This window comes from Patagioenas fasciata, chromosome 3, assembly GCF_037038585.1.
Source record: "Patagioenas fasciata isolate bPatFas1 chromosome 3, bPatFas1.hap1, whole genome shotgun sequence".
Classification (NCBI taxonomy): Eukaryota; Metazoa; Chordata; class Aves; order Columbiformes; family Columbidae; genus Patagioenas; species Patagioenas fasciata.
The window spans coordinates 1,054,500-1,074,668 of record NC_092522.1 but is presented as its reverse complement, the minus strand read 5'-3'; the positions used below and the strand labels follow the sequence as shown (position 1 = coordinate 1,074,668).

At 56.8% G+C, this 20,169-nt stretch overlaps 1 protein-coding gene across 6 annotated transcripts; it reads left to right on the top strand.

Annotated features, from left to right (window-relative positions):
• The first annotated feature begins 640 nt into the window (after positions 1–640).
• Positions 641–18,757, top strand: MERTK (MER proto-oncogene, tyrosine kinase). 6 transcript variants are annotated; one of them, XM_071805596.1, is made up of 19 exons: positions 641–746; positions 4,435–4,768; positions 4,911–5,011; positions 5,199–5,372; positions 6,318–6,404; positions 7,007–7,122; positions 8,984–9,167; positions 9,436–9,587; positions 12,143–12,296; positions 12,554–12,707; positions 13,923–14,008; positions 14,093–14,188; positions 14,562–14,642; positions 14,782–14,874; positions 15,017–15,135; positions 15,471–15,580; positions 15,775–15,934; positions 16,209–16,345; positions 18,259–18,757. In XM_071805596.1, exons 1-19 carry the CDS (start codon positions 656–658, stop codon positions 18,686–18,688), a joined length of 2,859 nt encoding a protein of 952 aa, XP_071661697.1. In that variant the 5' UTR covers positions 641–655; the 3' UTR covers positions 18,689–18,757. The 6 variants fall into 6 exon arrangements, with proteins under 6 accessions (XP_071661697.1, XP_065689521.2, XP_065689520.2 ...); XM_065833449.2 differs by lacking the exon at positions 641–746 and adding an exon at positions 1,081–1,278 and having other exon boundaries at positions 12,146–12,296; XM_065833448.2 differs by lacking the exon at positions 641–746 and adding an exon at positions 1,081–1,278.
• The last annotated feature ends 1,412 nt before the right edge of the window (positions 18,758–20,169 follow it).

The window sequence follows — 20,169 nt, the reverse complement described above, 5'->3', positions numbered from 1 at the left end:
CGAGCTGCGCCCAAATGAACCGCAACAAACCCTGTTTAGCTGCTGCAAAAACCAACCTGCTGTAAAGAAATGACCTGAATTCGGGGATTTTAGAGAGCCGTTTAAATCCTCTTTACCTGCCCACGTGTTCTCATTGTTTGGTTTTGTTTTGTTGTGTTTTTTTCCTCCTTTTTCATCGAAATTGCTCCTGCTTCCTCGCCCCGTGTTAGTGGGGCGATTACATGACATGATCCCCACACAAGGGGCTGGTTTGCATTTCCCCACAAAGCCTGAAGGCTTTTTTTCCATTGCTTTGTTCCCAAAAATCGCAAGGCCAGAAGTGACGGGGAGCGGAGCCGGATGAAAGTGCACCCATGCAGACAGACCGACCGCAAACGGCAGCCGGGAAAGACAGAGGGACAAATGCCTTTCCCCGCTCCGCGAGTGATGCTGAACACAGGGGGAACGCACTCAAAATTTGGCGAAAGCCTGGCTTTTGGGCCAGAGATGCTCGGTTTTCTTGAAGGAGCTTTTTTTGTTCTCCTGTTTCACTGGGGCCTCCAGCGCCATGTGCCCTCCCTTCACCGCTGATGGCTTCAAGATGTGAGAGGCAGCGAGGGGGGAAATTGAGCCTCTGTCACCAGAGCACACAGCGAATACGCAGCTTTGCCACTCGATGAAGCCTGGGAGGGACTTGTTGCTTTCTTTTTATTTTTCACGGAACTTCGGACAATTTTCTTCCCAGTTGGTAAAGATTTCAGGCTGGGGTTTGTGTTTGTTTTTCCTCTCTAGCAGCACCGCGCTTCCCAGCTCTGTTACAAACTATACCCTGAAATGAGCAGCTTCGATAAAAAACCCGCCTTCTTGCCCCGTCTCCGTTTCCGTGGTGTCCTGATGCTAATCCCGCAAAATTCACAATCTCTTTTCCTAATTTCCTGGTTTGGGAAAAAAATGTTGCGAAAAATGTGATGTGCGGGGGGCAGAACGGGTCCCCCTCTTGTCCCGCTGTTGTGCGACCGCGGGGACGGACCCCCCGGTGCTGTCCGGTCCCCGCCCCAAAGCGGGGCCCCCGGGGCGGGAGGCGGTGCCGGGGCGGGGCGGGAGCGGCGGAGCGCGGCCGGGGCCGGTGGCAGCACCGGAGCCGCTGGCGGTACCGGAGCTGGTGCTGGTACCGGAGCTGGTGGCGGTACCGGAGCTGGTGCTGGTACCGGAGCTGGTGGCGGTACCGGAGGCGGCGGGCGATGTGCGGCGGGCGCTGGGCGCTGCTCTGGGCGCTGCTGGCCGCCCGCGGCGGGGCCGGTGAGTCCGGAGGGATCCGGGGGGTTCGGCGGGGCTGCTTGGTTTTCCCTGCAGATGCTGCTTCGTTTCACCCCCGTTTCACCCCAGTGCCCCCCGCCCCGCTTGCGGACCTCAGCCCAGCTTAAATCCTTTGGGGAGCTCAGCGCGGGGGGTCTGGCAGCGGCGCGTCTCTGCCGGCCCCCGAAGTCGGGTTTTGCCGTCCTGCCCCGGCGGCGCGGTGGGTGATGTGACCGGGGACACGGCGACGGGCAGGGACCAAACGCGGCGACACTGGGATTCACCCCGTTCCCACCGTGTACAAAACCATCGGGAAGCGGCGCGGTTCGCGGTGCCGTGGGTCTGCCGGCTTTTAACTGCTTGGTGACCTGGAAAACTACATGCGAAGAGGCGAAAGTAACTTTATGGAGTTAAACTTGTGCTGCCGGTGTTTGACCGCGGGCTGTGAGCTGCTGGGGGGTTTCAGCCCCTGCTCGGGTGTGCTGGGGGGTCTCGGTGGGCAGGTGGGGTTAGCAGGGAAGGGGGGAATATGTTTGCTTTGGGCGGGGGGAGGGAAAAGTCTTGACTCTGTGACAGCAGAATCTGCAGCGAGGGGACCTCACTGTGGGTTTAACCAGGAGTCCTGGGCTGGTGTATCCCAAAGCTGTCTGAACCCCCAGAGTCTCTTTGGAAACGAGGTGCGGCCCTGGGGGAATTCACCCCTTCTGGCAGCTCCCCGGGATGGGGATGTTGGAAACCACGCAGGCAGGGGCTCTTCACCCCTCCTGTCCCGTCTGGGTGCGAGGATTCACCCAACAAAGCACCCGCGCAGAAAGGTGATGCCAGCAGGTGAATTACTTCCAATAATGGGAAATCCAGGGCTAAGCATTTTTGGCAGACCGGGGTGTTTTCTAATCCCCTCCTTCCCGGGGCTGCAGCAGAAGGATGTTCTGGTTCATTCATGGGCTGTGCAACTCCCTCTGTTTTGCCTTTTTTTTTTGCTTTAATCCTAATAAAGTGTCTTGCCTCTAATAGCAGGCAGGACTTTGTTGTTAAAGCTCGGTTCACCAGGTGTGCGGGACCTGCTCTGTGAGTTTTGCTGTGACCCCGGGTGTTTTGAGGGAGCAGCTCTGCACTTGGAAGTGGATTGATTTCCACGCCGGCTTTTCCCCCGGGCCAAGCCGTGCCAGTGCACAGGCTCCCACGCAGGCATGCCGGCTCTGCCGTGGGCTTTTAGACCCAGCCTAAGCAAACCGCGGTGGACACGAGGAAGGGCTGTCTGGCCAAATCCCTTCCACAAAGACACCTGCGTCCCAAAGAGCTGGGGAGGAAGGGGTACTCAGAGTCAGCACTACATATGAGAAACTCCTGTTGTCACGTGAGTCAGAGAGGAAAGTATTTCATTCCTGGGCTAGCAAACACCTCTTTCCATTTAATCAGTATAGAAAACAAGGCTGAGATCACCTTTGCCCTTTGCCTTTTCACTTGATGCAGCTGGGGCTGAGCAGAAATCATCCAGGACCAGGTGAAACACCTGGAAAGCTTCAAAACTGTGTGTGAGAACAGCTGGTTGAGGTTGGAATGTGCCGAGCAGCCCCAGCCTGGGAAACCTCGGGCAAAAGCAGGAGAGGGAAGGGGATTTGGGGTCGCTCGCTTGTTTGCATTTAGCAAATCTCTGTGGGGCTGCCTGGCTGTTTGGGAGCTGCTGAAACCGGCTCTGAGCAGCAATCACATGGGCTTTGTTTGTGTTGGGATGGGAGAGCTTAGGAAGCAGGTTGGAAAAGCTTAGGGGCTTTTTTTTTCTTGCTTTTCTGAAAGGGAAACCCATTGTTTTGTGCGAGAGCCAGGAGAGCTTTGCGCTTTCCTCTGCGCCGCCAGAGCTTAAAAATCCCTCCTCAAATTCCTGTCTAGAACTAACATTTCTCGAGGGTTAAAAATAGTGAGCAATTTAGCAAAGGAGTGTATCCAGCCCCAAAATGAGGTTGTGTTCCTTGGCTCCCGGGGAAGCGCACGCTGCATTACTCACAACAGTAATGACGTAGCTTTAAAAACTTGTTGTTTGATGTTTCGGGACTGAGAGCTGCCTCTAAACACACCGGCTGAACTCTGGCTAAAGAAAGAGGCCGTGCGTTCTACCTGCAGTATTATCTTTAAAATCGTGGATAGGGTTTTTGTTTTCGGAAGTTAATTTAGTTGAAATTCCTGTCTGGCGCGATGCCTTTGCTCGCTGAAAGCAGCAGGGAGGTTCACCACTGCGCTCGGGATTTCTGTGTGCCTGGGAAGCTCAGAAACCATCCAGTAAAAGCATCTGTTTGTGGTATATTCTTCAGCTCTTGCATCTTAAAAACATACGCTTTTGTTTGGGGGGAATTGCTTTATGTGGAGGTGTTCGTCTTGTCTGTGGCTGGGCTTGGGAGGGGGAAAACACCATCACAGACCTGGGTATGTGAAGCCATTTGTAGATGGGGGCCCGAAGCCCTTAGGAAAAATGGGTAAATAACCTTCCCTTGGGAAAAATGTCTGGGAAAAGGCGTTGGGAGGCAGACACTGAAGAGCAGGCGGCTCCTCCACGCTGTCTGGAGGCGTTTCTGTGTCTGTCTGCGCCTGTTTTCCCGCGAAAAGCGGCTCGGCGGGGGCACTTAATTTAGCAAAAGTGTTTGTGCTTGACTCACTGAGCATCTCCCTCTTCTGGAGCCGCTCGCCCTGTCCTGGAAAGGCAGCAGAAAATCAGAGAAAGCCCCGCCGGGGACTCTGCTCTGCCCCATCTGAAAATGCTTCAGAAGAGGCCCCCGAAAGGGGGTTTTACTGGAGTAAAGTCCCAAATTCCTTCTGCCCAGAGATCCTTTTCTATTCCAGACCCAGGGGTGCGATGCAGCAGAAATAGCTCCTGCCTCTGCCAGGCTGAAGGACAAGCGACCGAGCACTTTCCTGACCCTGGGCTGCTCCGGTTTGCTTTAAAAAAGCCTTTTTTTGGAGGTGCTGCTTGTACAGAGTCTCGGGGCAACCCCCAGCTCCACGTTTCCTCCTCTTCAGAGAGGTCTTGTAGATTCTGCATTTTTGGAGCGTCTGTAAATGAACTGCTTTTAATTATTATGTTAATGGAAGCGGTGGGGCTTTGCGGGGTTTTGGAGGGGGGCACTTTTTGGCTATTGGTTACAAAGCTGATATTTTCTCTCTCAGATGATGCTGATGGAAATGGAGGTGTGAGGCCGTACCCATCCCAGCACCCCGAGCGCAGCGTGGCCACCGCTGGCCACTGGCCCCAGCCCCGCCACCAGCCCTCCGCCGGCCCCCTAGGGCACGTCAAGTTCAACCCCACGGTGCGGCACATCGTGATTAACGAGCACAAGGATGTCACGTTTAATTGCTCCATCAAAGTGCCTCAGCTGCTGCTCCGGCCGGACACCCCGGGCATTTCTCTGTGGAAGGACGGGAGGGAGCTGCTGGACCGCATCTCCACCAGCCACTTCGAGATCTCGGACGAGGAGGACGTGGCCATGACCTCCACCTTCAGGTAACTGCTACCGGCCTTCTTGGAGCTACACCCTGAGTGTTGGCCACAGGGGAGACACTTGGGCCTGGGACAAGGATGGGCAGACACTCCCCGGCGCCCAAAGCCTGGCTTTGCAAGCCCAGCTTGTGCTTCTCTCTGGCAGCATCCTCGCGGCCAAGCGCTCGGATAACGGCTCCTACGTCTGCAAGCTCAACATCTCTGGCGTGGAGGTGGTGTCGGATCCCATCGCGGTGCAGCTGGAAGGTGAGGTCCAGGAGCAGCGTGGGACCCTGGTCTGGGAGCTGGGAGATCCAGGAACGGGGGGTCCTGGATGGGAAGGGGCTGGTTGCCGGAGCAGGGCACATCCCCAGGCAGGACAATCTGGGGCTGTTGACAGGGCTGTGTGCCCAAGCTCTCTGCATCTCTTGTCTCCCTCCTCGTGTCCATGCAGGGCTCCCACACTTCATTCGCCAGCCCGAGAAGCTGAACGTCACCAAGAACAGTCCCTTCAACCTCACGTGCCAAGCCGTGGGCCCACCGGAGCCCGTGGAGATCTACTGGTTTCGCAACAACGTCCGAGTCAATGAGAAGCCCCACATCTCCCCGTCGGTCCTGACCGTGCCAGGTGAGCCCTGCGCGTCCTTGCCACGGCCAGCTGGGCCACCTGGGTGGCTCCTGTGCCATCCCACAGCCCGTCCCCTTGGCCTCGCGCCTCCCGTGGGGCTGGGGCTGTGGCCCCGTGTGCTGCCACAGGGATGTTGCAGCTTATTTTGCTCTTCTGGGCTGCTTCGCTGGCAGTCCCGTCCGAATGCCTCTGGAAGAGCTTGGCTTGGCCCCTGCAGCGTCCCCATGCCGGGCTGCTGGAGCACAGGGAGAAAAGTCCTTCTTGTAATATAAAACCCATCGTGGTTTTGCTGCACAGGCAGAAGAGAGGAGGGATTTCTCGATGAGAAGACCACTTAGCAGCCAGGCTGTAACTGACTTATCGTGGCGTCCAAAGGCAGGCTTTAAAAGGCAGTGAAAGCCGGAAAAAGTGACTCATTCCTCTTGGATGCTCTTGCATCCGCTGGCACACGCTAGATCGGGTCGTTTGAACCCTCCTGGTGCTGCTGGTGCGAGCAAACGCTTGGCCATGCCTGCAACCTAGGGAAGGCAAACAGCACATGGGTATTTCCAGCGGCCCCCAAAAGCGGCCGGTCCTCCGCTATCAGGAGGTTTGAGCAATCTTCGGAAAGCAATAAGTCATCTGATCCGAGCCACGGTGGTGATGGTGGTGGGCTCTTCTGCTTTCTGCCTTTCCCTTTTCCGAGGCAAAGCAAATGCTTACTCAGGAGGTTGTGCAACGGCACCGTAGGAACATTGGGTCCTGCCGGCTGCGGTTGTGCTCACGGCGTGGAAGGTGGGCAAGCGGGATGGTGGAGGCCGCCCCTGGGCAGAAACGCCACGGAGGGGAGCGATGAGCCCAACATGAAATTCTCCTTTGTGTGTAAAGAAGCGACAGCAAGGCTGCAAGGGTTTTTCCGCGAGGATTTGGGCGTTCTGAGCAGGTGCTTCGTTTCGGTCCGCACAGGTCTGAATGAGACGGCGCTGTTCAGCTGCGAGGCTCACAACAGGAAAGGGCTGACGGCGTCCAACCCGGGGCAGGTCAACGTGAAAGGTGAGTGGCGATGTGATGCTCACCCGAGCAGCGGCTGTCCCGACCTCCACCCTGCCCAGCAGCCATTCCGCAGGAGCTGAAGGAGAAGTTTTTAAGGCTCCCACACTCATTTTTCCTCATTTTAAACCTATATTTAAAACCAAGCAGTGATTTAGAATCACCCAGTGCGGTTGTGTCATCGCAGTATCGCGGCCGTGGGAGGAAGCACCAAAAAGCGCATTTGAAAGCAGAACTGTCAGCCCCAGCGCGGGTTTCGGAAGGGCCGTATCGCTCTCTTCCTTCCCTCTCAACCATGGCAGCGCTCGCAATTTTCCATAGGAAACAGTGGAAATTCTCCGCATTCCTGACAGGGGCCACTCCAGCAATGTGAGGAAGGTGTTCCCCCAAATATGTCATTGCCTCTGAGCGGCCCAGAGAGCTCACAAATATAGAACGTGCTCAAAATATAACTGCAAATGGCTTTTTTTTCCTGCTTCCCTGTCCGGTGGTCTGAGACGCCTGCGTTACATGGACGGAGGATGCTGGGAGCTGCCTGGGGGAATCCAGATGTGCCACGTTTGAGTTTAAACCTCCAGCTGTTTGTCCTCGCCTTTTCCCCGCAGGAATACCATCCGCACCCACCGGCCTGCGTGTCCTCAACCAGACGGGCCACAGCATCGTGATATCCTGGGTGCCGGGCTTTGATGCGTTCTCTGCGCTGAACAGCTGCAGGGTCCAGGTAAGCGTCCCTTTGCATCTGCACCCTTCCCTCATACAGGTGCTCCGAGGCAGGTGGAAATCCCTGTTGGGCACGAACCGCGTGGATTTGACCAGAGCGTTGATTTGGGCAAACTGAGTCGAACTTTGCCAGCTGTCACTCTGTCCCACCTGCACCCTGCGGTCTGTCCGTCTGGCGCATTTGTGGTGCCCTGATGTTGAGGAGCCCAAGCTGGGCAGCAAGAAGAGTCCTGGGGCACCGACAAGGAGGCTTGGAAGGTGCTGCTAGAGACCAGTTTAGTGTCTGCTCATGAGGAGCAGCTTGGTGTGCCCGCTGCGAAGGGGAAAGTCAGTGGAAGGGGTCGCGCAGGGAGCGTGAAGTGGGTTTTTGGAAGTGATTCCCTTCTGTTTGATGCTGCTGGGTTTCGCAGGCCAAGCCCATCACTTGGAAGTGTTTTTCCTACCGGCTAATCTGTACTCCAGCTGAGAGAGAGGGGACTTTGAAGCCAGGTAAAAGTGAAAGGAGTCACCAGGGGAAAAGGTACCAGAGCTAATATTAGCTGGAGCTCGGGAAGCGGGGTGGAGAGCCAAGGAATTTCCTGTGACTTAACATTCACGGTCTGTCATTAGGAAACGGCCTTTGGAACTGGAAAATGGGACAGGATTTCTGGCCCGAACTCGGCTGTGACTAAGCCCTTTTGCTCCTGTCCCCTCGATAATCCCCTCGCTGGGGCAGCGCGGCCCACCGACAGTGACTCATTCCTGAGCGCTTAGAAAAGGAAACTGTTGCTGTCACGCCTGCCAAGTTCAAGCTCTTTAAGTTTGCAAAAAGCCATATTTAAAAAAAAAAAATACATTAATTTGATGGACTCTCTCCAGACGACAAGTTGAGGATCGAGATGGCTGAGCTGGGCTCGATGCTCAGGAGAGCAGCCGGTCCCTGCGGTGCTGTCAGGAGCAGCCTGCACGTTCATCTGGTCACTGCTCACCTCTAGCGACAGCTTGGGGACATTCTCAGCTCTACGAGGCTCTTCTCTTTCATTTTGGCTGGGAAACGCTGCTGGCGTTGATGCCTGGGCTGCCCAGGGGTAGTGGTGTTGCTCCACCAGAAGGGCAGGACCCCTGGCACCCCAAATCCAGCATGGAGGCTTTTGAGAGGACCATGTGGCTTTCTGCTTGTGGTTCAGGCTGAAACACGTCCTGTGGGTTGTCTTCAGAGCCACCTGTCCCTCTCGCACTGGTGTCCCCTGTTCTTGCTCCCTCTTTCCCCCACCGACCCGGCTCAGGCCACTCTCGTGGTGCTTCCCACAAAACGAGACACATTTTGGGGAGCTGCATGGGCTCCCAGCCAGCCTTTTGGGGAGAGAGCGATTGCTCCTGGTGTGAAATGCGTGACCTGCTGTAGTACATCGGATTCATCTGTGCTGCGAAATGATGGTGATGGAGTCTGATGAGGTCTGAGATTCGTCCGGCAGCTGCTGGTGGTGATAAGTCCTGTGGTCTAATGATGAAAAAGGACTTTGTTTGGGACTCACCGCCTGGCAATGCTATTGGGTGCTCCTTTTGCTCCGTGCCATGAGAAAGAGCAAATCATCCCTCCCTCCTCCTTCCCGCAGTGATGGCGATTTCACATTTCTGCCATGTCCCCAATGCAATTCTTTCTCCGTGTGCGTTGGAGCCCTCGCCCCGGGCACCGCGAAGCTCCTGCCGTCCACGTCCCACCAGGCAGAGCTGAGCCGGTGTGCAGGAACATGGCTTTGCTGCTGTTCGGGTGGGAAGCACAAGGGAATCGGGGCTCCGGATCCTGTTTACAGGCGTGAAATTCCTGCCGCGCGTCTCACGCCGCGGGTTGTTGCTGCCTAATCCCTGGTTTTTCGATTAAGGTCAAGGAAGCCGCTTTGCGGAGCAACGCCTCGCTGCTGCTCTTCCACACCCCCGTGCCGCCCCACCTGTACCGCATCCCGCACCTGGAGCCCATGCTGGGCTACGACCTGCGCGTCTCCTGCGGGAACGAGGTGGGCTGGTCGGCGTTCAGCCCCTGGGTAACCGCCAGCACCACCGAGGCAGGTAGGAAACCAGCAGCCGAGAACCCAGAAGGGTTTCCCTGGCTCCATCGTGCGGCTGCGCTTGGAGCGGGATGCTCTGGATGAGATGCCGGTCCAGGGTCGCGGTTGCATATGGAGCAGGACACCTTGATTCTGTTGATTGGGAAAATTTATCCACCTGCTGCAAATATCAAAGGGTGTAGGAAATACTGTGTGCTTTCTATGGCTTGTTTTCCGTGTCCCTGCGCCCACCCTGCTCTCCTCACCGTCTTTCTCCCTGATTCCTGCAGCTCCGACCACCCCGCCGCTGAACGTCACGGTGTCGTTCAATGAATCCAGCTCCTCCCTGGAGATCCGCTGGGTGAAGCCGCCGCTGGGGAGGGTCCATGGGGAACTGCAGGGCTATCGCCTCTGGTACCGCTGGCAGAGCTCCAAGGGGCTGGTAAGTCACCGGGGAAATGGGGAAAAATGGCTAAAGCCTGGGAAAAAACCCAGCAGGCATCACGCAGGGATGTCCAGTTTGGTCTTGGGGCTTCTATATATTCCTTCTGAGCTTGTCTGCTTTCTTGTGCTTTCACCTGGGCTTTTTAAATACAAACAGTCTCTCTCTTTTGTGTTTTTGTAACTCATGGCAATGCCCTAAGCCATTAATATTGGAAAGAAGCAGTTCTGCTCGAAGGAGACAAGAGGTTTGGTACCACAGCTCCTATTCCCTAACACAGAAGTGAGATGCTCTTCCTGGTGTTAACAATCTTTGGGGTGGCCCTCAAGCTTTGGCAGCACCTCTTGGCACTTTCAGCTACAGAATCGATGATAAGATGTTGGGGAGGATTTGTTCCCTGGGGTTTGAGTCGTTCCTCACCCCGCTGGGATTTATTCTGTGCATTAACTCATGCAAACCCATGGCACGGCCATCAGGAATTTGCTGGGGTGACCTCTCGGGGATTCCTGGGTCATCTCAGCTACCGAGCAAAGGTTCATCAGGGATGATTGTGCAGATGTGTCCAGCTGTCACCGACCAAAGGTTCATCAGGGTTGATTGTGCAGATGTGTCCAGCTGTCACCGACCAAAGGTTCATCGGGGATGATTGTGCAGATGTGTCCAGCTGTCACCAAGCAAAGGTTCACCAGGGATGATTGGGCAGATGTGTCCAGCTGTCACCGAGCAAAAGTTCATCAGGGATGATTGTGCAGGTGTGTCCAGCTGTCGCCGACCAAAGGTTCATCGGGGATGATTGAGCAGGTGTGTCCAGCTGTCACCAAGCAAAGGTTCATCGGGGATGACTTGGCAGATGTGTCCAGCTGGCACCGAGCAAAGGTTCATCAGGGATGATTGTGCAGATGTGTCCAGCTGTCACCGCTGCCCCATGGTTTGCTTTCCCCGTCCCAGGCCGCGAGCACAGAGCAGCGCCCCGGCAGCCTGAACCCACTGCGGAAAAAGTGACTCACGCTGATCTTTTTGTAGGATGCTGCATTTTCTGTTCTCCTTTTGCCCCTCTAAAGAAGAGCACGTATAGATCCAGACTGAGTGAAGTCAGGGAAACAATAGTACGGTCTTGTGACTCACATGGAAACAAAAATGCTGACATATCTGTCGTCTCCCAAGCACAATGCAAAAAATGGGACTTGCCCTTTAGGCTCTAGGAAACTTGTTGTTGTTGTTGTTTTTTATACATTTCCCCGGTCAGATGCTTATGCGGGGAAACTTCTGCTTGGATTCCTGGTCAGTAATTCTTCTCCACAGGCTGTATGTGAAATGCCCCCAAATAACATTGAGTTTAACAACCCCAGCACGACGAAGGCAGGGGGATCCGTATTTCTGTGTCAGCAGGGCCACCTGCAGGCCTCTTCTTCTCCACAACCTCAAAAACCATTTTTAAAAACTTGCGAGAAAGCTGTTTTATTTTACTCTTAAACCAGCAGTTCTTGTCTAAGCCAAGGCTGGGACGTGAAGAAATTCCTCAACGACCACAAGACTCGCAAAAAAACGCATTAATTTTGGCCGGTGCTCGCTGTGCTCTGTTAGATCAGCCGCGCTCTGTCCTCAGATGACACAGCGGGGACGGCCGTGCTGGGAAAGGATCCCGGGAAAGGATCCCGGGAAAGGATCCCAGGGCGATTTTGCAGCTGGCGATGGGGAAAGGATCTCGGGTGCGTTGGTGCGAGGAGGTGGGAAAGCAGGAGCGCGGCAGCGGGGGCAGCGGCTTCTATCAGTTTGCACCGCAGACATGTTTAGCATCCATCTCTGTGGGTTTTTAGGGCTCCCCTCGGCCGCTGCTTTTCCTCGGCTGTGCGATGCTCACTGCTGGCCACAGCAGCTTGCCAGATGTTTTGGGTGCTGCTGGGCAGCTGTTTTGCAGCTGGAGAGCGGTGGGGAGCAGCAGCAGACGCTGTCCCAGCCGAAAAAGATCATGAAGCAACGGGGACACACTTGTGTTTTTACCCAGGAGAAAGGTCTGTGCCATGGGGCACGCTGACTCCCGCCATGTTAGCAGGCAAGGAAATACACCCTTAAAACTACAAATACTATTAGCTGGATGCAAAACCACATACAGAAAATATCTGCCCTAAGATGTACTCTTGGTGGCCGGGCACTTGAGCGATGGAGCGGGGAGGGTTATGGCTGAATGCGGTGGGAGACGCTCTGTGGAGGAGCAGCGGCGGCGAGCACCGAGGTTTTGGGTTAAAATCCGCGTTACTGCCCGTGTGTGAAATGGTTTTCCCCTCCTTGCCTCTCTGTGCTCGGGCTGCCGGCCCCGTGGCTGCTGACAGCAGAGGTTTGGATGGGAAGCGCCGCTCAGCCCCTCTCCGCATCCCATCCGGTGCTTGCAGGCAGGGCCATTATTCCCTGTAAATAGCTCGCTGCCGCGTTTCCTCCTGGCTTGCAGAAGCAAAGCGGTGCAGAAGCGTGACAAGGGGCCAATTCTCAATAAATCTCCGGGTTTCCCTCCGGCTGCCGTCTCCCCCAGCCCGGACCTTTGTCCCCTTCCTCTCCAGCAGAACGTCTCCGCTGAAGCACGGCCCAACGCCAGCGTGGCCGTCCTGCCCGTGCTGGCCACCAACGCCACCTGCTCCGTCCGCGTGGCTGCTGTCACCAAGGGGGGAGCGGGGCCGTTCAGCAGCCCGGTGGAGGTTTTCATCCCTGGCAGTGGTAAGGAGACGCAGGGGAGGGCGATTTGACGTCCCTCCATCCTCCTCCAGACGCTTTCCGCACTGTTGGCCAAGAATTTGGGACATTTGGTAGCCAGGAGACTTGCTCTCCACGTCCAGCCATGGTCCTCATGGCCCCTTCTCCCCCATAACCCTTTGGGCTTTCCTGGGTTTGCTTCCACCCCCTGGGGAATCGCCCCCCGCCGCTGGGTGCTGCACGCTGGCTCCTTCAGCTCCACTAACAGGGTGTTTCCTCAGGGTTAATAACCTCAGCCCCCTCTTCGACTCCAGCCTCCGGGAACGCCGACTCCTTCGTGGTGCTCCTGGGCTTCATCTGCGGGACGGTTGCCGTCGGGCTGGTGCTCTGCTTGTCCGTGGTCATCCAGAAAAGATGCGTGGAAACAAAATACGGGTAAGGCGAAGGGCAAACAGCTCGGGGAGGTGCCCGGTGGGGCCAGCAGCCCACACTGGCCATGGAGAGAAGATTTCTGCCTCCAGCACTGACACCATCCCCACAAATGACATTCCTTTACGCCCGTGATGAGGGACTTGAGGGTATTTTTACCGCAGCAACAGCACTTCCCCTCTCTTCCTCAGGCCAGCAGTTCACCTTTCGCTCACTATTCCTATTTTTCAAAGGGAAGTGAACTTGTGCAATCTGGTGCGGGAGGAGTTTTGACACGGAGGTGAGAGAGCACAGATGCACAATATCCTGTGGCCCCAAGAAACCCCTCGTGCCTCGGCACACGCCAAATCTGTCTGGGTCCGGTGGCTCAGTGTGGGCAGAGAGGTTGGTGCTGGGCCGGTGAGTGGTGCTGCGGTGGTGGGGACAAAGGGCTGTTTTCTGCCACGATAAGCCAACGCTACTCACTCATCTTCATGACTTCCTAAGTGGCGTTTAACTGCCCCGTGCTGCTGGTTTTGTTAAACAATCGTGGTGCCGGCGGCTTTTCTTATGAGCGCTGTCACTTGGGTGTCTGCGGCCAAGCTGGAACTGGGGTATATAATAATTAACCCCTTTGGGAGAGCATCATTTCAGTAAGTGAGTTTAATGAGCCGGTGAAGGAATCTGACTGAATCTGATCTCCTGTAGGCTCACCCTCACCCCAGTTTGGAAACTTGTAGTGTGTAAGGGTCCCTTTCCTAACAGGTGTAGCTTTGTCACTCTCTCGTCATCCTGACACCTGGGAGCTCCGTTTCCTGATGCTGGACCCAGCACAGCGTGCCCGTCACCGCAGTTTCGGGGCCGTGGTGTGAAGCTCCCTCTGGTTTCTTTTTGGCTAAAGGACGGTGGTTTCCCGTGCTGGCAGAGAGCGTTTGTACATGGGGCACGAGGAGAGGTTGCTTTAGGAGGCACCGCGTTGCTACCGGCACGGACTGCTGTCCGGTTAGGAAATGAGTATTCCATTTCCCCCTCCGAAAAAAAACCCCTCTGTGACTCACTCCTCGACAGATCAGCCTTGTTTACCAAGGGCTGTTTTGCCCGGACCCTGTGGGCGATGGCAGCCGTCCAGTCAGAGGGAAATGAAAAAGATTGGGGCGCCCGCGTTTCCTCCGGAGCCCCTGGCAGGGAGTTCCTTCCCGGGGGGGACACGCAGCCCAGCGAGGTCCGTTTGTGTCCCGCCAGGAACGCGTTCCGCGGTGACGACCTGGAGCTGGCGGTCAGCTACACGGCCAAGAAGTCCTACTGCCGGCGAGCCGTGGAGCTCACGCGTACGTGGGTTTATTTGTCCCGTTGTCGATGGGGATACCCAGCGGGTGGGACGTGAGCTGAGCCGCTGTCCCTCTGTCCCGCAGTGGGCAGCCTGGGCGTCAGCAGCGAGCTCCAGCAGAAGCTGCAGGACGTCGTGGTGGACAGAAGCGCCCTCAGCCTGGGGAAGGTGCTGGGAGAGGGTGAGTGCTGGGGATGGACACGGCTCCGGGCCCGAGGGACGTGGGGGGACAAGATGACAAAGTGCCAAGGCCCCTGTGTTCATGTCCTTCTGCTGCTGCTGAGGCACAAGCCTCCCCCTGTAGCTTTTTGGGGATCTCCATCTGAGAGTGTTTCAAATCTTCAGGGCCATAGTGGTGTCCTCAAAAGTGGCGCTGCAGCCTGCCCAGGGCAGTGGTGGAGCCGCCATCCCTGCAGGTGTTCAAAAGACAGATAGACGAGGTTCTTAGGGGCACGGCGTTGGGTTAACGTTTGGAGTCGGCGATCTTGGGGGTGTCTTCCGATTGAAGTGGTTCTGTGATTGTCTGAAGCGCTTGCTTCTCTCCCGCGGCGCAGGGGAGTTCGGGTCGGTGGTGGAGGGGCGGCTCACGCAGCCCGAGAACGCCCCGCAGAAGGTGGCTGTGAAGACCATGAAGCGTAAGTCATCCCCCTGGCCTCACGGAACTTGCCGTTGGGTGGCAGAGATGTCCTGGTGGTCCCTGACCCACGCAGGAGCGATTTGGGGTGTTAAAGCTCTTTGGGTTCTAAACCTCCTCCTTTTTTCTCTGCTTCCCAGTGGATAACTTCTCCCAAAGGGAGATAGAGGAGTTCCTCAGCGAAGCAGCGTGCATGAAGGACTTTGACCATCCCAACGTCATCAAGCTCCTCGGTACGGGCTGTGGCTCCTCACCGTCCAGCTGGGATTTGGGCTGGGGAACCGGCCCAGGGAGCGCTTGGGTCCCACACAGACGTGGAGGGAGGACCATGGTGCCTCTGCCCGCAGCGCTGTGCAACCCACCCATGTTTTGCAGGCGTGTGCATCGAGCTGAGCTCCCAGCAGGTCCCCAAGCCCATGGTGATCCTCCCGTTCATGAAATACGGCGACCTGCACAGCTTCCTGCTCCGCTCGCGGCTGGAGATGGCCCCGCAGGTAACGACCGCGGCGAGCAGAGCGCCCCGCGTCAGCCTCTCCTGGGGACAAACCTGCGTTTGCTTTGTGAGGACGTTAGAGGACCTGCTCGTGGTCTGGCTTCCCGCTTTGGTGGGATCCAGCTCCACAAAACCCCATGGGATTCTCGCCTCACCTGAACAAGCCCCGTTATCCCCGCTCCTCCTCGCACAGCATCTCCTCCAGCCTCAGCGTTGTGGTCCCTGGGCTTGCTCCAACACGCCTTTCTCCTCCCGAGGAGCCCCAAATGGGACGCAGCATCCAGATGTGGCCAAACCAGGGCTTGCGCTGTCTAACCCGCACCCTTCCCTTCCCAGTTTGTACCCCTACAGACGCTGGTGAAGTTCATGGTCGATATCGCCCTGGGGATGGAGTATCTGAGCAGCCGGCAGTTCCTCCACAGGGATTTGGCAGCTCGAAACTGCATGTGAGTTTTTTCCTCCGCTTTATCCTCAATGGATAAGCACCTGTGGTCTTACAGCACAACTCGGCTTCCTTAAATAAAACCTACCTTAAATAAAACCTTCCTCAAAAAACCCCTTGAGAGGCAAGGGCAAAGAGCTCAGCCTCACGCCCCGCTTCAGAATTCTCTATCTTGTCGGCCCTGTTTCCTCCGGGCAGGTTGCGGGACGACATGACGGTGTGCGTGGCCGACTTCGGCTTGTCGAAGAAGATCTACAGCGGCGATTACTACCGCCAGGGCCGCATAGCCAAGATGCCGGTGAAGTGGATCGCCATCGAGTCCCTGGCTGACCGCGTCTACACCACCAAGAGCGACGTGGTAGGTCGAGACCCGCTGGGTCGAGCTGTCCTCCCTTTCCATGCTTTGCTGCGGTTGTTCCCTGACCTTTCGCTGCCCGCGCGGCGCCCTGGAATAGGTTTATTGAGTGGGCTGCTCGCCTCTGCTGCATCATTGCTGATTATTCCCGGTTTTTGGGGAGCGCAGGGCTGGAGCGGCGGCTCTTGGCATTGTGCGGTGACCTTTTCCGCGTGAAAAGCCTCATTCATTCCCCCTGGAAAGCTCCTTTCAGCGCGCGTTCCCTTTGTCCCGGCAGTGGGCATTCGGCGTGACCATGTGGGAGATCGCCACCCGAGGGATGACGCCCTACCCGGGCGTGCAGAACCACGAGATCTACGAGTACCTGTTCCACGGGCAGCGCCTCAAGAAGCCCGAGGACTGTTTGGACGAGCTGTGAGTACCAAACCCACGGTTTGGATGAGGGAATAGAGTGCACTGTCAGCAAGTTTGCTGGTGACACCAAACTGGGAGGAGTGGTGACACTGGAGGCTGTGCTGCCATCCAGAGACCTGGACAGGCTGGAGGGTTGGACAGGGGAAAATGTAATGAAATAGAACAAGGGTAAGTGTAGAGTCTTGAATCTGGGTAGGAACAACCCCAGGTTCCAGTATAAGATGGGGAATGAGCTGTTGGAGAGCAGTGTAGGGGAAAGGGACCTGGGGGTCCTGGGGACAGCAGGGTGACCATGAGCCAGCACTGGGCCCTTGTGGCCAGGAAGCCAATGGTACCTGGGGTGGGTTAGAAGGGGGTGGTCAGTAGGTCAGAGAGGTTCTCCTGCCCCTCTGCTCTGCCCTGGTGAGACCACACCTGGAATATTGTGTCCAGTTGTGGCCCCTCAGCTCCAGAAGGACAGGGAACTGCTGGAGAGAGTCCAGCGCAGCCACCAAGATGCTGAAGGGAGTGGAGCATCTCCCGTGTGAGGAAAGGCTGAGGGAGCTGGGGCTCTGGAGCTTGGAGGAGACTGAGGGGCAACCTCATTAATGGTTATAAATATATAAAGGGTGAGTGTCAGGAGGATGGAACCAGGCTCTTCTCGGTGACAACCAGTGACAGGACAAGGGGCAATGGGTGCAAACTGGAATGCAGGAGGTTCCACTTAAATTTGAGAAGAAACTTCTTCCTGGTGAGGGTGTCAGAGCCTGGCCCAGGCTGCCCAGGGAGGTTGTGGAGTCTCCTTCTCTGCAGACATTCAAACCCGCCTGGACCCCTTCCTGTGGAACCTCAGCTGGGTGTTCCTGCTCCATGGGGGGATTGCACTGGATGAGCTTTCCAGGGCCCTTCCAGTCCCTAACATCCTGGGATTCTGTGATTCTGTGGCTTGGCGAGCCCCTTTGCTCGCTGTCCATCCGCAAACAACCTGCGCATCGCTTGGCTGAGGTGGTTTCTCTTTGTGCTTCATGGGTCCTGGTTGTCGATGCCCTTCCTGGAAGGACACAGCAACTATTTGTGCTGTGGATTTGTGGCTTAGAGCTGAATTTGGCCAAAAGCCGGCAAAGCTGTGCATCACAGCAAAGACCGTTCTGGGGTTCCCGTGTTCTCCCCACTGCAAACCCAGTCACACTGGTCTTTACTGGGAGGGGGTCACCTGCAGTCTCACCCCCTCCATTTCTCCCATGAAACAACAGTTGCAAAGACTGGATTTTGAAAACAATGGCAAAGATTTAACCTTTTCTTCCTGCAGGGAACACACTCACAGTTTCTCTCTCAGAGGAAAACTGGCCAGAACAGTGCAGTTTCATCTTAAATGAAAGCGTCACAGAAACAAAAACTCCCAAACCCTCAATATTTGCATAATCTCCCAAGTTTTGAGGTGCCCAGTGAAAGGCAGCTCCCGGAGCAGAGCAGCATCTCACCCAGGGCGGGAAAGCAGCGTCTGAACTGCAGGAGAACAGGAACCCGGCAGGAGGCGGCAGGGGGGCAGGAGCAGTGCCCTCTGCAGTTGGTGCTGGACAAAACAGGCTTCAGGATTTTATTCATTTATTTTTCAAAAATAGTACCTTTGTGCCCGAAGGTCATGGCTGGTGACGCTCTTCTCTGCCCCACAAAATACCCTCTTGTTGCTCAAGGGCTCCTCAGTGCCTAAAATCTATACATCTGGAAAGGGAAAATGTGGAAACATCAAAACTGCGTTTCTGAGCTGCTCAGAAACAGGTTTTTTTCTCCTTTGTTTTTTGGGCAAACAGCCTAAGGGGGGAGTTGGCTTTGCTTTGTTTTAATGCAAAGCAGGTCAGGGCTTGCCCAGTTTGGAGAGAATCAGGGACTGGGAGCATCCTTTGTGATAACCCCGCTCCTCCCTCCATCCCCAGCTACGAGATAATGTCTGCGTGCTGGAGAGCCGACCCCGCCGCCCGCCCCACCTTCTCCCAGCTCAAAGTCCACCTGGAGAAGCTGCTGGAAAACCTGCCTGCCCTCAGGAGCCGCGGGGACGCCATCTACATCAACACCAGCCTGCCCGAGGACAGCCCGGATTCCACCCAGGATTCGGGTTTCCCCCAAGCGGACTCTGATCTGGAGCCCGGGGACGTGTCGGAGCCGGCGCTGGTGGCCGTGGACGTGGATGTCCACCCGTGGGGGACACGGTACGTGCTGGAGGAGCAGGTGGCCGTCCCCAACGAGGAGCCCTATGTCCCGCTGCTGCCCGACGGGGTGGCCGCCGAGGGCTCGACGTGGAGCCGAGCCGAGACCTTGCCCGTGGGCACCGCGCTCTGCCCGCAGGACTCTGAAGTGCTGCTGTGAAACGGGGGAGCCTGTAGAGAGAGAAAAGGACACAGAGGGGTTTATTTTAATAAACAGCCGCCTGGTTTAGTTCTTCCTGCCTTATTTTCATGGTGGGGTCCGGCGTATCCCAGGAGTTGAAGTCATGGGGTGTTGTTTAATAACTGAATGCTGCAACTGTTTTTTTTTTCCATGTTAGGAGGGTTTTGGTCTTTGTGCTCCCCACAGCTCACAGGTAAGGGCAGCTGGCCTTGTGTGGCCTTTTTTATTTCCTTTTTCACCATTTGTTGTGGTTTTTGTGATGGGCAGCCCCACGGATGGTCTGGGCTCCTGCTGGGAGAGTTCACGCCACCAGACATCCCCATCGAAAACGGCAAGTGGAGCCCAAATGGGAACAGCGGCTGCTTCCAAATCCCCTTATCCCAGACAGCAGGTTCCCGGCTGCTCGCTCAGAAAACCACCGGTCCTGGTGCGACGATGGTGGGGAAAGGGGAATCTGTAAGGGGGGTCCTGGTCTGTAAAGTGGGGTCCCAGTCTGCAAGGGGGTCCTGGGAGGAACGGGGCCACCCTGCGACGTCCTGGCCCTGCCCAGCTGCCCCTGCTCTGTTTTTGGGGATTTTCTACTCTGCCCATGGTGGGAGCTGCTCTACAGAACCAGCTGCCCCACTGGCCCTGGTAGCTGGAGCCGGGACCCTGTGCAGCGCCTGGCTGCTGGTCCTGGGGGTGCCGGCTGGGGAGGGGGTGCAGGGGCTGGGGGTGCAGGGGCTGGAAAGGGGGGCAAGGGCTGGAAAGGGGTTGTATTGGGTGGAGGGGGGTGCAGGGGCTGGGGAGGGGATGCAGGGGATGAAGGGCTGGAAAGGGGTGCAGGGGATAAGGATGGGGTGCAGGGGCTGGGAAAGGGATGCAGGGGATAAAGATGGGGTGCAGGGGATGGGGAAGGGGGTGCAGGGGGTGAGGAAGGGGGTGCAGTGGATAAGGAAGGGCGTGCAGGGGATAAGGAAGGACGTGCAGGGGATAAGGAAGGAGTGCAAGGGATGGGAAGGGGTTGCAGGGGATAAGGAAGGGGTGCAGGGGATAAGGATGGGGTGCAGGGGATGGGGAAGGGGGTGCAGTGGATAAGGAAGGGCATGCAGGGGATAAGGAAGGACGTGCAGGGGATAAGGAAGGAGTGCAAGGGATGGGAAGGGGTTGCAGGGGATAAGGAAGGGGTGCAGGGGATAAGTAAAGGGCGCAGGGGCTGTGAAAGTGGCGCAGGGGCTGGGGAAGTGGTGCAGAGAATGGGAAGGGGTGCAGGGGATGGGGAGGGGGTGCAGAGGCTATGGAAGGGGGCTTCCCTTGTCCCGTCAACAGCAGAACCACTTTTTCCGCGGAGCAGCCCCCCAAAACCCCTCTCCCCGGGGGTGCTGAACCTTTGCTCGGCGGGGCCGCGCTGCGCGGTCCCGGGGACGCTGCGGGGCGGGGGGACAGAGCTCTGCCGGGTGTCCCGGGGATGCGGACGTGGT

What these genes read in the sequence shown, in the direction of transcription:
- MERTK (XM_065833447.2), top strand. Translation starts at nt 3,469, where the DNA reads ATGCCTTTGCTCGCTGAAAGCAGCAGGGAGGTTCACCACTGCGCTCGG. An exon ending in GGCTGGAGATGGCCCCGCAG is followed by an intron (nt 15,136 to 15,470) that starts GTAACGACCGCG and finishes TTCCCTTCCCAG; the next exon opens with TTTGTACCCCTACAGACGCT. An exon ending in TTGGCAGCTCGAAACTGCAT is followed by an intron (nt 15,581 to 15,774) that starts GTGAGTTTTTTC and finishes TCCTCCGGGCAG; the next exon opens with GTTGCGGGACGACATGACGG.